Consider the following 18,423-nt stretch of genomic DNA (forward strand, 5'->3'; position numbering starts at 1 on the left):
TGTTAAACTCTGTGAGAAATCCATTACATTTTCAATTACATTTTTTTGAAAACATGCAACATTTATTGAGAAATTACCTCAAAAATGCAGAAACTTTTAACTCAAAAATGCTTTCCTCAATAAAATAATACGTAGCCAACTTACTGTTTAATATCAGTATCAATGTGTAATAAAAGGATATCTACACGAGATTAAAGTGACGTAAAGATCCACTTTTCAGCAAATGCAATGCATATTTGGTACATAAATGGTAAACATTCACAAACAATAAACACCTACCTGGTAGAGACCTTCATCTTGCTTGCGTACGTTTACTCGTGCCACACTATCAGGTCCATCCACTGTTACATGAGGTTCCCCAAGCAAGCCACGGCCATCAACAGTAAATGTAAGTGGCGTGTCTATAGCACCACCTTCCAAACCTGAACCCTTTACTGTTGCTAAGCCAGATTCACCTACATCTACAGTGACTGGAGATCCTGGAACCTGAAATGAAGAAAAAACCAACAGGTAGTGCAATTTCAGTTACTGTATAGTACTCTATAGTACTGTACAATAATCTCAGTTCATAACTCTCAAATATATCACTAGTGACTATAAAATAAACTGAAGGTGTTTACTGAAGTGTTCATGTTCACACATCTGCTCATCAAGTTTTACAGTGATGAATTGAGGGCCAAAGATGAACAATATAAAGCTAACCTCTTCACCACCATAGAATATAATTATTCTATACTGTCCAGGTGCATCTGGGATCCATTCAACAAATTCACCAGACGGTCCAGTCTTCACTTCCAAAGGTGTCAGAACACCTGAAGGAGCTTCAACATTTACTTCTAAATCAGCAGCTCCAGCCTCAGATGTGTTCACTGTTTAAAGTAGAGAAAGTTTACCTGTTCATTTTACAAGCGACATGCAATAGCAAGATTTAAACACAGATTTCCAGTGTTTCAAGCCAGATTATTTTTTACTTTAGAAATTTTAAAGCCAGTTTTTTCTAAAAGCATTTTGTTCCCCTAAAATGTTAACTATCTCCTGAGTGTGTTACTTTATTCATATTGAAAAAGGCTAATTTCCAATATAAAAATGCAGTAGCCTGTTAGCTCTACACAACTGGACCATACACCTCAGCAGCTATTATACAGAGTATTTTTATTTATAAACAAAGTTCCCTTTACTTTAACACCTTAAAAATTATATGTGCTCATTACAAAGCAACTCTAAGCCTAACACTTTATGTATTATCTTTTGGCACAATACTTAAACACTGGCTGTGTTACAACATTACTTACATAGGAACATGCATGGTTCTCCAACAGCAGTCACAGTCTTATTACTCTCCAAAAGGACTCTGGAGGCATCATAAGCAGTGCATTGGAAGGGTGAACCTTTCACATGTGCATTGGAGCAAAGAACCTCAATTTTGTAGTTTCCTGGCGTGTGAGGAGTGTACTCTGCTAATAAATTACCATCCTTTTGCTGATAACACTTTACTGGGACAGCCCAATCCTGTGGCCCAGTAATGAGGACATCAAAGTCTTTAGATGGTTGATTTAAAGTTTCAATAACAAATGAAGTTGATTTGTTAACTCGTGCCTGATGTAGTCCAAGACCAGTGGCTGTTACTGCATGACCAGTGGCAGGGTTGCGCACAGGTACTTCAAACGGTCCACCTGTAATAGAACAAGTTTTGGAAAAAACATAATGCTATTAGATTTTCCAGAGTTAAGAAACTTTCTAGTTTTCAACAAAGTTTACAAAATCTAATTAGCGTGACTGTATTTACTGCTATTTCCAAAAATAGAAACAAAAATGCAAGCTTTGTTCTTGACAATGATTAACAGTTAGGTAAATTTAGACTATTGTATCCTGTAGGAGTAAATGAGATAACCAAAAAAATGCTAAAATGAAAAGATATATTCAATTTAACACTCAAATACATTCAAAACCTATACAGTAGTACTGCCATTCTAATTACTTTGTATATTTTCTATCTCAAAAAAATGGCTAAAGCTGTTAGTCACTCACCAGCATTCTATAGGAATAGCTGCATGTAAATAATTGCAATTGTGCCAAAAATTATATAATGTTTAAAGGCAAAAATACCCATAAATTACATGACAGTATAACGTATTACTAGCCTTCCCCTCATATTTATTATTGCACTGAATTATGTATGAAAATAGTTTTAATATGTTGTTCTTTGAAAAATATACAAATATAAATACGAGATAAATACTGTCAGACTACATATGTATACAAATCACTAATATATTTTATACCAATACAAATACATTTTACACAAATACTACCTTGAACAGGTACTCCGCTATAGCGCACATCAACCTTGTGTGGAATAGGTGCCCTTGGATAAAACAAAACCTGGTATAGCCCACCACCAAGGTCTCTTATTGAGTGTTTGACATCTTGGCCAGCCGCTCGCACACCCACTGACAATGATCCCCTGCCAGCACCTAGATGGTAAAAAAAAAAGTAATGTACATAGCATTTTCATTCCAAAACTGTATTTTTGGCAAAGCATTAGCTAGCCTTAAATGTCATTCATTCAAATTCACAAATCTAATTTAAGGTAAATTAGTTAATGCTGGTTTTACTGCATGTATCCCTGTATGTGTGCTTTCTAAGCCATTCAAATAGTTCTTGTATAATACTGAATTTGGTTATTTTTGCTATGTATCCACTCACATGTGCCTAACACAGTATGCAATTCATAATGCTGTTTTAACTTGTCCTAGTAGATAACTGATGGAACCATTATCCAGTCCAAGCATAGGTAAGTTCAGCAGTTCAAATCCCCAATGGTCACACTAAAAGTTTATTAAACTGTAATGGATGTACATTTTTTTCAGAGGCAGTCGGAATGAATAACTGGATTCCCTTATAGCCCTGACCTAATAGAAAAGTTGAGAGAAAGAAAGTGGCGTTCAATTCCAAAACATGCAATAGATCCACCTATTAAAGGATGGAAGATGTTAAGAGTCAAGGGAAAGGGGCACAAGAAAGAATTACAGAGCATGACATTAAAGGAAAAGAAATAGGCACAGAACCATATACACTAACTAATGGATTACAGATTTCCATTACATGAATCTGATAAGAGGTGATGTCAGTGGTATTACAAAACTACCCAAGAGGAGGGACTCACTGGGACAGTGGCCAAAATAGTACCTATGTGAGAGAAATTAGAGAAGAGATTTTATGGAAGAGGTAAGGCAGGGTCACTGATCAGACAAATTCCCTCTGATGCAATCAAATCAAGGACGAAACAAGATGATGCTCTCCAAATATGAGAGCAATACTTCTCACAATGATAGATATGCTTATTGGCCAAATTTTTCAACATGATCAACGATTTGAAGTAACCTTAACAAACAACATTATGATAAAAGCAAACAGGATAAGGGGCAGGTGAGGGTTAAAAGCTCAGTTGTAACTGTGTCTTGGAGGTAGTGAATGTGACTAAGTTAACAAGATTTCCATTCAAATATATTTCCAAGTTCAGAGCTGACAAATGACGAAAGACCAATTTAAGGTTGAATGTGTGAACAACATAGGGATGGAAAAGGAGGAAGACAAAATATGAAAGAATAAATCATCAACAAAATTGGGACCAGAACACACTGTAGACTGAAAAAGATCATCCGAAATGATGAAAGCAGCAGCTGAGCCATTATCACCAACAACCATAATAATGTCAGATAAAATCTTTAAGTCACCTTACAGAGAAGAGCAGCACAGTCATAAGCAGAGTTTGGCTAGCAGAGCCTAACCTTGTGATGTACAGTAATTCACAAAACAGTATTTTTATCATTACTGTATGATAATTACAGGCAGTCCCCCGGTTTACTGACGGTTCCGGCTTCTGATTTCGATTATATATTCATTATTTCCTGGCTTATTTCGGGGTTACGACGTTATTATTAAAATGGCAGAATAATCATAATTTGAAGGTTTTTGATGTAAAACTCAATAATAATGCAGTTTACATCGTTTTCAATGACCCAGAGCATTAAAAGTTTCTTATGATTTTGAATTTTCGACGATGTTCCGGCTTCGACGATTTTCTTCAAAGATAGTAAAATTATTATTATTATTATGTCGACCACTGAGTTAAAATTTTAAATTTTAAGAGGCTGGCCTTCAAAGATAGTAAAAGTGCTTAAATTTATCTTTAGTTCATAGAAATAAAGTCTTTCAAGATTTTGTGATAAGGCAATTATCCATATGCTGATTATACACATACAGTGTATGACTTACACATTCTTACATGACAACCAATACTGCTTATGTAAAATAAAATTTTGTATGTATGAAACAAAATTAAATTAGTATATATGTAATCATATGAGAGTGGATACTGTATTGCATTCTGAGCCATGTCATAAAGAATTAGGACTGGCCTGTATTTTTCTCAGACTGTCTGATAATAGCAATACTAGTTCACTAGATCAAGAAGTCAGAGCTCTACCCCTGGCTACCTCCTCAGTGAGACCCATCTGTTTCTCTAACTGAAGCAGTTATATGTCAGGCTTAATGGACCATCCACTAAAACTTTCTTACCTGAAGCATCCACCTTCAAAGCACACTCCTGACCAGAAAAACATTCCCCAGAAAGTTGAAGTTTTACTCTGCGTGGATCAGCTGCCTCAACTGTGTATGGCGTACCACTAATAGGTGCACCCTGGTGTAATACTGCAACGCTGTAGGACCCCACCTGTAATCATATAAAACTTGTTAGAAAAATTTTGCCATCTCTGGAAGAAATATTCTTATATCATAGTAACTTGCTTACAAAAATTCTAACAAGTACAGTAAGCAATATGGTAAAAAATATAAGGAGAAAATATTTGGAAATGATACTTATTAAACATCCTAAAACTTGCACATGGGGTATCAAAATATCAAATTATGAAGATTACTATTGTTATATAAAGGGACATCATAAAATTGAATGATTACTACAAAATGCAACTGGCTATTATGTCAGAGGTTATTTTCTACATCTATTATGTCAGAGGTTATTTTCTACAATGTAAAGTACTACACCACTAAACTGTCTTTCATATCCCATATTTAATTTGAACACTTTACTGTCAATTTTATGTGCTTACAAAACAATTTGCCAAAATTTAATAGCATAGAGTAGAATATACAATTTAGGCTAGGCACTGGTACCTATGAAGTCATTCAACAGTGAAACGGAAACTGACAATAAAACGGTCTGAAAGTTGTAACAGGAAGAAAAACTCGCAGTTGCAATATGAATCAACTGCTAGGAGAGGGTGCAAAGTACCAAGATGGAAGAAAGGCAATATGAAGGGAGGTACAGTAAAAGGAATGAAAGGGATTGCAGCTAGGGGCTGAAGAGATGCTGTAAATAACCTTAAGTAATGCCTACAGTGCACTACATGAAATGCACTGACAGCACTACCCCTGCAATGGGGAAAATTTAATTACAGTACAGCACTTGTAAGAATATCCAATGCTTAGCTTTTAGCCTAAATTTCATGATTCATTCATTCAACAACTATAACAGTTGTGTTTTTACCTGGTCTGCTCTGTACTCGGCACGGTGAAGCCCACTGCGCAATTTTACTAATCTAGCAGGAATCTGACCACCATCTGGGCCAGTGACTCTGATATCCAGTTCACCATCCAAACCCTTGGTGTCCACCGTAAAGGATGCTGTGTTGCCTGTTACCACCTAAGAGAACAAAAACACTGAGTCATGAAAATAAATCTGTCCCCAAATGAAATACTGTACCATTAATTGTCATAACAATACATTTTAATCCCACCGAACAGGTATGCACTGTGGGTGTTTGAAATTCTTGATATTCTTTGCAGGGTCTCCCTAATTAATTTTATTCTCATATGAATTCCTCCTAAAATAACAAAAAAAAAGTTACCCAAAGAATTCATAAAGCCTAAAAACAGTCCTAAACTATATAACACAATACTGTACATTGCTCTTCTATAGACTGCAAGGTATAACATTAAACTGGCTGCTATAGTGTGCTAAACTGGAGTGGTAGTATTACAAACACCATATTAAAAGGATAATACTTGTAACAATGATTGTACAGCAGTGTGATAATTCTGCTGCTATAATGTGAAGGGCAAAGAGAGAAAAGAGCAAAGGAATCAAAGAAGAAAGGCTACTTTACTGTGTAAGACTAGGCACTATTTTACATGTCTAACTACACTAGCTGCCATGGAATCCAATATTTGCATACCTTAAACACCAGTGAGCTATAAAAACCCCAGAGGTAGAAAGAATGTATCTCTATTAATAAAATAAGCAAGATATTAACAGTACCTGTTTTAATCCATCTCCTTTGGCAGTTACCATCTGACTCTCCTTACGTTGGAGGTGACGCACTTCACGAGGTTCTAGTTCACGAACATCACACTTAAATGGAGATCCTGTGAAATTTGATTGATAGTAATTGTAATATGGAAGTCTTATTCAAATTTACTGAAACCTTTATTATCAAAAATCCTTCAAATTCAGTTTTTCAAGATATAAACTGAAACAATTTAAGCGTTAAAAATTTGTGACTTTTATGGGTGAAACTAACCTAACACTTCTTCCTCATTGAAAGTAATGTTGACAAAGTGAGGTATTGATTCATGTGGAGTGAAAGTGACATCATAGAGACCCCTTGATCTTGCAGCTACTTCTGCTCTGACAGAGGCTTTGGCTGTTGTCACAACTAATTCTAAAGTGCCTTCTCCTGCTTGGGATGCATCCACGGTGAAAGTTACTGGTCGATTTACCTGTTCAAGTAAAGACTAATGATAACATCTGAAAGGTGATTTTTATATCACATGAGATACAATAAAAAACACTAAATACTTTATCCAAGCCAAATGCTTATATAAACTGAATAATTCAAGTTAAGATTACGTACCTTGGTATGATTCAGGCCTGTAACTTGAACTTTTGTAACATCATATATATTGCAGGTGAATGGTGAACCTCCTACGCTTTCTCCATCCATAATAACATTAATAGTATGAGGGCCAACTTCTGTGGGCTGGAATTCAGCTGTCAATTTATTTGGTAGTTCACCAGTCACTTTAACAGGTACACGTGCTCCTGAAGGGGATGTCACCTACAAATCCAAATCAAATTGCTTTGTTAGAAAACAGACAATGATATTTGATTACCTCTCTAAGGCAACAAAATCACTCTATGTATGTTCAAAGGAATTTATGCAAAACAGTAACAATGTTCTGTTACCTGTATAATGCAGTCAGTAACATCAGCACTACGAGGATCAACAGTAATGACAGCAGGACGGGCCAAAGAGGACATTTTTATCCCAGCACCAGAAATAACCACCTGGCTACTGTCACTAACACGACATCTGAATGGTGACCCTGTGTAATGAAGATATGAAGAGTACTCATTTGAATTTTTAAAAAATGTATACAATGCTTAATATACTATACATATAAAATGCTTATAATTCCCTACGGGGAATAAAGTGAACATCGATGTGGCAAAATGGCTAGTCCATCATCAAATCATTCTAGTCCTTCAAAATTTCCAATTAATTCTGGTTCAACTGGTATGAACTTCTGCAGTGTAAGATTATCAATGTGCAAGGAACTAAGATAATAAAAAATTTTGAACAACTTACACAAGGTTTTATGGAAGTGTATGTCACCTGTTGACCTCCTCCTAATAAGTTTTTTGGACATAATGTCTATCTTACTTAAAACAGGATCTTTCAGCAGCCAATTCCAAAACTCAAAAAAGAGCCTACACTGACATTTTAAACAAGTTAATTTGAGAGATTTCCTCAGACACAACAGCCAATACTTTTCTATACAAATGCAAATTTATTAATACTGTACTTCAATTTATATCAATCTTTAGACATTTATCAAGAAGTCCTGATTTCAAAATTTAGAGCAAAATCTTGCCCAGTATTCTTAAGTGCAGCTGTGTTCCTTTCATGGTGTTCTATTTAGATTTGGTAAGGCAGTGCTTAATATGAACATAATACAAACTTGTTCCAGTCAGCAAAAATCAGACAATAATAATTTTTGTCCAAAATTTAAATGGTTGAAATTAATAATACAGTACTGTACATGGTTAAAATGAATCTAAAAGTTCACAAGCAGTGAACAACAAAACTGATTTGCACAAAAGAAATTAGCTTTTGCTATCACTGGGTGGTAGTAATTTTATCCAGGTGTATTGCTTGGTTAAAAGCAAGTTCAGTATCACATGGCAATTGAAATACTTATTTAAATGAGGTGCTGCTAAAGCTGAGTAAAAATTATATCACAGCTACATCTGAAATTACACTAACAAAATAAATTTTGCACTTCGACATAAAATAAGTCCACTGAAGGGCAGGCTAGGTACTCTATCCACACAATTATCTGGATATCCTGTGTGAATACTTTAACAACTTTACTCAGAAATACTACTACTGATAATTAATGGATATTCTGTCAAAGTTCATATCAGCTTAACCACACAAGATAAATCGAAACAAAGCTGATTAATGTCTGCCTAAAAAACCTGTGGTCTAGTTATCTGATGAAAGGTCACCAAATATTCCAATCGTATCTTTCTCTAAATAAGATTCCTACAATACTATCAAGATTTAACAAATATGCATGGAGTATGTACATAAAAAAGCACCATATTTTATTTAACTTTTCATAAAGAACAGGTAAAAGCTCCTTAACTCTTAACTACAGTCTTATCTAGGCCATTCACTGATAAAGGGAGCACATAACATCACTATACCAGATATAAGATAACAACTTGGTGTAAATCTGAATGTCTAAGAGGCCAGCCTCATGAAAAATACAAATCTGACTCAGTGTGATCTAGTTCAACCATCTAATAATAATAATAATAATAATAATAATAATAATAATAATAATAATAATAATAATAATAATAATAATAAAAATAATAATAATAATAATGATGATGATGATGATGATATAGAGCAATCTTCCCTTTCTACAGAGGAATTATTTATCTGGATATGTTGCTAGAGCATGAGATAGCTAATGCATCAAAGCAAGAATTGTCCATTTTATAAATACTGAGTTTGTGAGAAAAATTGTCTTTAGTTAAATTTTAAGGATTTTCACAGGTCAATAACCTTCTAACACGCAAAAATCTTGGGTAAAATATTTTCCTTCATCTTGGAATTGCTGGATATATAAAAATTTTTTCATTCTTACAGGTGGGTAAGAAATGAGTTGCTCAAGATTTAAATCATTTTAACCTAACCAACTCAGAAAACGGTTCATACTCTGCATTTCTTAAATCAACAGTTTTGCTCCTTGAGATTATTTTTACAAGACAGCCATGAATTACTGAAAAAAAAGCAATAAAGCTAGGTTTTCCAGCTAAAAAATTATCATCATAAAGGACTTAAACTATAAAAATATCACAAACAGCATTTCACTTATCTCTTTCTCTTTGCCAATGAAATAAAAAAAAAGAAGAAGAAATTGGAATGCTCCATAATTCCATGACTACATGCTTGAGTACCAATGGGAAAATAAAAATACTTTGTAAAAATATTAAGGGCAACAGTAAAATAAAATCTATTCACTGATCTCAAATGCACTGGAAAACTTCCGTGTCCTGTATCATTATTGAAATAATTCTAGAGATATACCTACCTTTAACATTTTTACTTAGCTACATCTCTACATGTACTAACTGTTCTTACAGGTTTCTTGCCAACCCAGTACCAAGAGAACAATGAAACTTACCAGGTACAGGTTCACCATTGAATTTGACTGAGAGTGTGTGGACAGCTGCCTCCTTTGGTTTAAAGTTAACTCTAAATCTTGCATGTCCCTCAGACTGTACATAGTTAGGCACATTTCGGCCATTAACTGAGACAATAATTTCCAGATTTCCAGCACCAGCCTGTGATGCATCAACTGTTGGAAATGAAAGTAATCAATTATCCTCAATTATCCTAAAAGTATTTTGTTAACTGGAAAATTAACATATACTACTGCCAATCATGAAAGCCTTAATTATCCTCTAATATTCAATAAAAAGTATTTTGTTAATGGGAAACTAACATAGTATTGCACTGAGCTTTAAAGATAGTGTACAATTCCTTTGTGTCATTTATTTGATTATAAATCAGGAGAGAACTGCTCTCAGCCATAGCTTTCCCATCTAATAGGTAATCAGCTTCAGTACTGCGAATGTTTTGGGCATTGTATAAATACAGTACATAAACTTCTTAAAAACAAACATGTTTTAAAAATGTAAGCCATGCTCTTGTAAACCTAATTCCCTCCCCTCTTACTAGACACAAACACATCAGTTTGAGGGCAAAGATACTGAGTAAGATGGGTGAGAGATTGGGTTTATACCAAAGATTAATGACATTTTTCAACCCCTGGCAAAATATTATCTTTTCAAATTCTTAAGCTATGGTTCCTTTACAGGAAAGTGATAAGGAAATTATTCATATCCACGAAACAACGAAATTCCATTTTCCTATTGTTAATATCTGTTACATATGTAATAGTGTCCATTAAAAATATACTTACTTGAAAAGTAAACAGGCTTTGCGACAATACCCGTAGCAACTTCCGTAACTCTGACTTTGTTGGCATCATAAGCTTTAACAAGAAATGGGGATCCAGGCACTAACATGCCAGCTACTCTCACTTCAACACTGTGATCACCTGAGAAAATGGATAACTTTGAATGTGCTGTCATAAAAATATTTTATCTTGAAAACAGCAAAATTATATGTTTGAAGTTGATTCTGTGGCAGACACAAGTCAAAGCTTAAACCAGTTCTAGAAATTTCTTACTGAAAATTGTTTCTCAAAACAATGATACATCAATAATATGACATCAAAATGGTTTACAATATTATAAACAACACGGTGATTACCTGAGAACATTTATTGCTGTAAATAATTTGTTATACTCTAATAGAACCTAAAACTTAATAGCAAAATGACATCTTTGAGGATGATTTTATAGTAGGCATATGTCAAACCTTGATTCACTATTGAAAACTGCCTACTATCTGAATTGTGAGCTATGTTCAAAACTCCCAAAACTGCCTATCAAAGGAATCTATAACATCTAATGGTTTCTCATACTTTGATATTAATGTTTTCAGTCTTCAACAGTCTGAAAAAATGGCCTATGATATTACTATCAAAACTGTGTACTGTATGTATCAAAATGCTTATGATGAAAACTTTAAGAAATAGATACTATACTGTATATACTGACCCACTTCTACTGGGGTATATTCAACCATCAGTTTTCCTCCATCTGTGGTTGAAATTCGTGGCTCAAGAGGATGTCTGGATGGAGAGAGTATTTTCACTTCTAACTGGTCCATGGTTGCCTGAAATATTTTCATAAAGAAGTCTTTACAATGAGCAACAATATCCATAACAAAAATCACATTGCTATATAAAAGTAAACCAATACTTTATGCCGTTTATGATTCAGTCATGGCAAAACAGTTTTTCCACTATACTGTACATTTTTTTTTTAATTTTTAAATCTGTTCATATATTCTTCTTAGATGCAGTATCCTTACAATACAAAAACTCATATGACACAATATTAAAACTTTCTTTCAGTTTGTCCATTAAAGTGTGCAGTATAGTATTTGCTTATTAAGACACTTAGGATACTTGTTTTAATCATTCTTTCCCATAGCAAGACATATTTTAAAGCATAATAATATGAGCACCACTTTCCATACCTGAGAATCAACTGTGAATGTTGCTGGCCTGTCAACAGGAACTTTTTCCAAGCCAGCTCCTGCAACAGTTACTCTTGACACATCAACCACTTCACATGAAAATGGTGAGCCTGGAACATTCTCTCCATTAAACTTGAGCTCTACAACATGAGGCTTTGCTTCCTTTGGTGTAAAGGATATGGCATACACATGGTTGCCTTGTGCCTGAGCACTTGTTGGGACTTGTCCATTATTGACTGTAACTTCAAGATTTCCTGGGCCAGCATTGTTTGTTTCCACTGTAGGAAAAACAAACATTACAAAAATATAACGGAGATGTATAATGGAAACACACTATCCACAACCATTTTAAAGTAAATATAGTATAAGAGAAACATTCTGCAACTGTTTACGAGCAAAATATTTTAGAAGTAACCTGGCAATAAAAACTGAACCACTTACCAAGGAAAGTTACTGGTTTAGCCACCATTCCTCTGTCTACTGGACGGACTTTAATTGCTGAAACATCATACACTTTACAGCTGAATGGTGAACCTGGAATTGCCTCCCCGCTGTATGCAACATGGATCCGATGCTCACCAGCGCTCTTAGGGGCAAACTCCACTTTAAATGTGTGATCTCCATTGTCTCGCACCTGCGCTGGCACTGGCAATCCATTGGGGCCTATACAGATGTGGCCAAGTTAGTGTGGCCCTATGCTACACCAGAGGCTGGAGTAGAGGCTGGGTATGGTAACAGTAAGGGAGTGGGATGGAAGGACTAAGAATGAGAATGGGCAGTAAGGAACCACTAATGAGAAACAGCAAGGATCAGGGGCTCTCTGCCTTTGGCCATTCAATACAGATGCATCAACTAACTTTGGTCCCTTAAAAAAAAATACTGGAAAAATCTACGTGAATTACTTTACGTAAGAGTATTAAAAACATAAACCTAACGAGATTAACCCACAAATATAATTTAGTAGTGAATACCGTTACTTGAAACTTGCTGATAGTACAGCAAGTCAGATGGTGCACGTTCTTTTCTGATGCAAGAGTTTGAAGGCAGCAAAGGCCTCAGAGAAAATCTGCTGGGGATTTTAGGGTTAATTTGGGTTACATGAAAAATTGGGTTTATGAAAACCTCAGGAAAGGGTCAGTTTTACAAAGTCTTTTTAAAGCATATCAATAATATACAGTCTATGTCATTTCTCTTAAAATTCTGTTATAAGATACAGGACAAGTCCAGTAATTTAAAGTCACAGTATCTAGCACTGTATAAAAAAAAAGAGAATAAAAAGGAGTCTCTGCACCGTCTTCTGGTCATCAGTCTGGAAAAAACAAATAACATTGAAAACAATCACAGTCTGCATTTTTGTCATTTACAATGAGTTAGTTGTTTGTTAACAAATAGTCGTATCATATTAAAAGAAAATCAAAATCACTTCCTCAGTATGCAAGAGAAGCCTCCACACATAGCATACAGTACCATCACCAAAACTGAATGTCTGGTATGTCTTCAAGGTAGCCTTTTAAAACCATGCCATCTAGGTTTATTTAAACTAATACTAAAAAAAACAGAGAAAGCAGGCAAACAGTGACATGTATATTTTTCGCCTCCTCCATGCTGGTATTGGCAAAGAGGTTTCATATGTGCCTTGTGTCTAGGCGCACCTCATGCCCAGGCTAAGCTAACTATTAAAAGAAGGGTTAGTACTATTAGTAAGCACGCTGATGTTTTCTGGATCGCCCTGAAAAGGAAATAAATGTGTGAGGAAACAAATAAGGAAATTGAACGGAAATAAAGAGAAACATTATCACGGAGAAAACTCCTACTGAAAAAGGACAGAAGAACATTCTATAGAGCAGGAGACAACCGAGACATCTGATGATTTTATATACAAGTAAATAATTAATAAACACTATGAAAGAAGAGCATTAGTTAAGAGATAGCTCTGGACATATACATGCAAAATCATTGATTAAAAATATTAAAAATATAGATTTTCATCAAAAGATTTTCAAAAGTAACCTTAATAACTTAAATAAAATGGAGAGTAAGAGGAAGACACTTAGTGCTGAACATGTATTACTACAATATCTGTGAAAGTTTCATAACTCAAGAGGACTGGGGGATCTTTTAGAGACTATTACAAGTCACTGCCAATACAGTTAAACTAAATTTGGATGTCCAGTTGAAATTCCAGTAATTACAACAGTACTAAATACATGCATATGCTATCAGTCCAGTATATTTCAAATTTGGAGACTAATGAATCTGTCCTCATGACATTTCAATAAACAACTTGAGTAATAATTACCATATATACCAAATTTAGTTTAGACTTCAAAAGCATTATACCAATGTTCATTCTTTTATTTCCGTTCTCACTGTCTCAAGTCATGGTACAGGTGGACTGAAGGAGTTCTTTTAAGAACTGATATTTTAGTCACAACTTTAGTGTTTGAAGTAACCATTCAAATGCATACAGTGAAACCAATATGAGGAAAATGTAAGTAACGTATCTGAAATTTTAAAAATTAACATAATTTTTAAAATTATGGACTACTTGCATATATAATTTTAAAACTATTATAATTACTTATCCATTCCTAAAGTTGAAATAGTCAGATAAATAAAAAAAACTCACTCTTCTCAACAAATAGCAGGGTAACTTGAATACACTTAATGAAATATTGACAATTATTTAAACTTGTATGTGCTCATGATAAAAAAAACTTAAGAAATTACTAAACAGACATCTCAGCATACCAATATGAAACTCCAAAATGAAAACTCCCAAAAGCACTTGATTTTGAAGGTTAGTGGCATAGAACTAAGAAAAAAAGTCTGTAGTTAGTTTTGTCAGAAAGTAAAATGTGTTTACTGAATGTTTGTACAGCTTCTTCCCTCCCAAGCATCAATTAGGACCCTTCTCAATTCTAAAAAATACATAAAAATGTGTACATGAAGTTTTACAAAAGCCTGATAATGAATTCCGGCAATGCACAGAGACTGGAGAAACTAAGCTCTGCTCAGCAAGACTACTTTTGCAGCATCAACAGCTGATGCATTAAAACTCACCCTCAACTGACACCTCAACATCCTCTACTGATCCAGTAACGTTAGATATTGTGAAGAAAGAGGTTTTCCCAACAGCTGTGGCAGCAAGAGACTGACCACTGACTACAATTCTATTGGGGTCTGCTTGCACCTATGGAATGAAAAATTATATTCTGTTAATAACTGAGGGCATAGAAATGTCATGATAGAACACACTATTATTTTATTTTAGTGTATCAAACAGATACCTCAGAGTGAAAAGAGTAAAAGAAACAGTATATTTACTCACACAAAAACATTTATACTTAGCTAAGCTGTCATCATGCTAGATCATGAAGTGTATACAGTGAAAACTCCTTGGCACATTTTATCACATACAGTGACAACTCCTTCTTGGCACATTTCATCAATTAGTAACAGTGGAGTATGCATATGGAACCAGAAATATTTTTTGGAGGCTAAAATTGCAGATAATAAAAGAATTATTGATTCAAAAACAATGACAAAACTATCAGCTTCTGGGGAGGACATTAAGACAGCTGACTATTATTCTCAGTTTTTTTTTGTTGGATACTTAAAAAATTAGATCCAATATAAGAAAACTGCCCACTTGCATATAAATTTTGGGACTTCAAATGAACAAAAGTTGACAGACACTATCTTGGATAGTCAACAGGCATAAACATAAATTCTACATGCATTCGTAAATGTCTAGTTTTAATATTAACATATAAGTGTTATATGCATCACTGACATTCCCATATTTTGTAGACTAAAAATATGCTAATTATATTCATTAGTTGTTTGGTACTTTCATATTTTGTAATTAAAAGTTCGGATGCACTCACAACCACCATTTACTACACTCACCTTATGCATCATTCTCTTATGGAAAAGTCTATCTTGTATCTGTTTTTCTCACCCAAATCATTTGATCAGTCAAAAACAATTTCAGTGACTTGAGTTTATTTTTTGTTGGATACCATAAGCCTAAAAAAATTAGATCCAATATACTTCAGAATCATCCACCTCTACAGACTTGCAATTGTAACAAAATATTATGATGAAAAAATAAACACATTGGGGCACATGATTTGTTCATGAACAGGTTGCAAAAAACAATGAGGAGCATTGAGCTAGCCTTTCAAATCCACTAAAAATGACTGATTTCTTACTCCCCTACATCGACACAGAAAGACGTCCTATCTGATTTATAGAGAGTGCATTACACTTCTTAGGTTTTGGTCAATACTTTTTACAAACTTAAAAACCTATTAGCTATCAGACTTGGTTCGTTACTCATTACACTCCTAAGTGCTCTTCAGGATTCTTTAAACATATGCAAACAAACTGGGGCATTCAACATCTCACCCTCACTCTTAAAATGTGAATAAGGCATAAACACTGGTGATTTGAGGAAATTACCATACACACCTAGGGTAATAAGTATCATGAGAACCTAACTTATTATAGGCTAAAAGTTGAGTACAGTATATCTTAGTTTTACCACACCACTGAGCTGATTTACAGCTCTCCTAAGGCTGGCCCAAAGGATTAGGCTTATTTTACGTGGCTAAGAACCAACTGGTTACTTACCAACGGGACCTACAGCTTACTGTGGAATCCGAACCACATTATAGCGAGAAATGAATTTCTATCACCAGAAATAAATTCCTCTAATTCTTCATTAGCCGGCTGGAGACTCAAACTCGGGCCTAGTGAGTGCTAGCCCACAACTCTACTGACTCGCCCAACGAGGAACTACGATTAAGCATAATACTTTTCTCACAAACTAAAGTGGTTTGAACATGAAAAAAATTCTTTCTTTTACTCACTGTAAGTACAGTATGCTGAAATACAGACAGCATGCTGTGGTGCAAATTTATTTATACAGTAGGACAGTAGCTAAACAAAGTCAAATTTCATTAAAAACAAGAGCAGACAATTCATTCGGCTTTTAGAAATCACTGAAAAGCAGAAAGACCTTAGGATAATCCTCTGGCAGACAGTGTGTGGAGAGGCAATCAGCTGGTCCAAGATGCCTCAGTCACACTAACTGGTTTTATTGTTATTCTTGGATATAGAGACTAATATATTATTCTGCAAGTAACCTCCAAAAGACATTCTGGATCCAAATATATATCATGAAGAATGTGACCGACTTCATGACAAAATTGCAAATGTATCTGTATTCCCCCATCACATGGTAATTAACACTTTGATAATTAATAGTTACAATTTTCTGTGAAGACCATAATTTTTTTAAAATATCATATACTGTAATAGGATAATTCCCATACTCCATATTCTAACCTTTGCAACAAATGGGGAGCCTTGCACAGGTTCTTTGTTGAATGATATGTTGATGATATGGTCAATTGCTTCAAGGGGAACAAATGACACCGCAAACCTGTAAAAGATAATGATCATTTTAAGGTGAACAGTGCTATATTATGGCAAATCTGATAATTCACTCTTTTGTATAGCATGACCAGAAATTTTTGTTGCTTTATGAAATGTTTGTGTACAAAATCTATTGTACAATAGGCTGTAGTAGCATCCTATTACATTTAATGTCTGTTACTTTTTCTCACCTTGCAGATCCATGAGGATGAACTTGGGTGGGTATGTTTCTACCAGCTGCACTGATGCTGATTTCGAGGTTACCTTCTCCTCCCTCTGATGCATCAACTGTAAGCAAGTGATAGAATATTCTTGTACCATTACAAGTGCAAAATTTTCACCTTGTTAAATTCACTGTAATCGTCCCTTTCAGCACTGAAGTGATATGAGACAAATTACCATTTATTCTTATCAAACAGAATAGAAACAATCTATGAAAATGTACCGTAATTAAAAAAGGGAAACATATATAGAACTGCATGGTCTTGATTTTAACACACCCCCTATTTACTTGTAGGACTAACATGAATCAAATCCTGATGTGTAAATAACACACCTAGTTTTACATACCAACAAACTGAAGACTTTTTCCAATGGCTCCCCTAGGCAGATGTGATACTCCAACTTTGGATGCATCATAGACCTTGCAAGTGAATGGTGTGCCCGAGACAGCAGAGTCATTGTAATTGACTATAATGGTATGTGCCCCAACCTCTACAGGAGTAAATTCTGCTGTGAAGCCTGCCCTTACACTTCCTGAAACTCTGACTGGAAGTGTTGTGTGACTGGGAGCTGAAAAGACAAAGAGATTAAGGGACTATCAGAGGAGCTCACCATATAACTTTTCTATTATTATACTGTGCATTATCTTTAAAGCTAAAGATTTACATTAGATTCTGTATTAACAAAATGTTTGTCAAAATCCACATTCCTTAATAACCAGAAAATACTACAACAGAACATTTATATAGCTTTTAGAAACTGAAAAATAAGCTTTGCTTACTTCTCACTGTGACAGTCAGTTCTGCAGAACCTCCTCCATCCACAGCAATATTGAATGCTGCTGCCTGTCCTACAGGAATAAGTTCCAGGTGTCTTAAGGTTAGACTAACTCGTGAGGTGTCTGCCACTCTACACACAAATGGACATCCACGGACGGTCTCACCATTAAACTATTAAAGTTGATGAAAATATACATTAATTTGTT

At 34.7% G+C, this 18,423-nt stretch overlaps 1 protein-coding gene across 2 annotated transcripts in view; it reads right to left on the reverse strand.

Annotated features, from left to right (window-relative positions):
* jbug (filamin-type immunoglobulin domains fbug) overlaps positions 1 to 18,423 on the reverse strand; it is a 236,167-nt gene that overhangs the window by 8,450 nt on the left and 209,294 nt on the right. For both annotated transcript variants that reach the window (XM_067087183.1, XM_067087184.1), the window contains 20 exons: positions 18,220 to 18,388; positions 17,787 to 18,008; positions 17,408 to 17,504; positions 17,127 to 17,223; positions 14,835 to 14,964; positions 12,213 to 12,434; positions 11,772 to 12,049; positions 11,288 to 11,405; positions 10,585 to 10,722; positions 9,784 to 9,957; positions 7,268 to 7,407; positions 6,936 to 7,139; positions 6,603 to 6,801; positions 6,341 to 6,447; positions 5,570 to 5,725; positions 4,582 to 4,735; positions 2,313 to 2,474; positions 1,293 to 1,673; positions 703 to 869; positions 280 to 486 (listed from right to left, as the gene is read on the reverse strand). In XM_067087183.1, the coding sequence (XP_066943284.1) occupies positions 280 to 486; positions 703 to 869; positions 1,293 to 1,673; positions 2,313 to 2,474; positions 4,582 to 4,735; positions 5,570 to 5,725; positions 6,341 to 6,447; positions 6,603 to 6,801; positions 6,936 to 7,139; positions 7,268 to 7,407; positions 9,784 to 9,957; positions 10,585 to 10,722; positions 11,288 to 11,405; positions 11,772 to 12,049; positions 12,213 to 12,434; positions 14,835 to 14,964; positions 17,127 to 17,223; positions 17,408 to 17,504; positions 17,787 to 18,008; positions 18,220 to 18,388 (3,522 nt within the window). The remainder of the gene's footprint in view (positions 1 to 279; positions 487 to 702; positions 870 to 1,292; positions 1,674 to 2,312; positions 2,475 to 4,581; positions 4,736 to 5,569; positions 5,726 to 6,340; positions 6,448 to 6,602; positions 6,802 to 6,935; positions 7,140 to 7,267; positions 7,408 to 9,783; positions 9,958 to 10,584; positions 10,723 to 11,287; positions 11,406 to 11,771; positions 12,050 to 12,212; positions 12,435 to 14,834; positions 14,965 to 17,126; positions 17,224 to 17,407; positions 17,505 to 17,786; positions 18,009 to 18,219; positions 18,389 to 18,423) is intronic.

The sequence above is a fragment of the Macrobrachium rosenbergii genome, chromosome 43, assembly GCF_040412425.1.
Source record: "Macrobrachium rosenbergii isolate ZJJX-2024 chromosome 43, ASM4041242v1, whole genome shotgun sequence".
In the NCBI taxonomy this organism is placed as follows: domain Eukaryota; kingdom Metazoa; phylum Arthropoda; class Malacostraca; order Decapoda; family Palaemonidae; genus Macrobrachium; species Macrobrachium rosenbergii.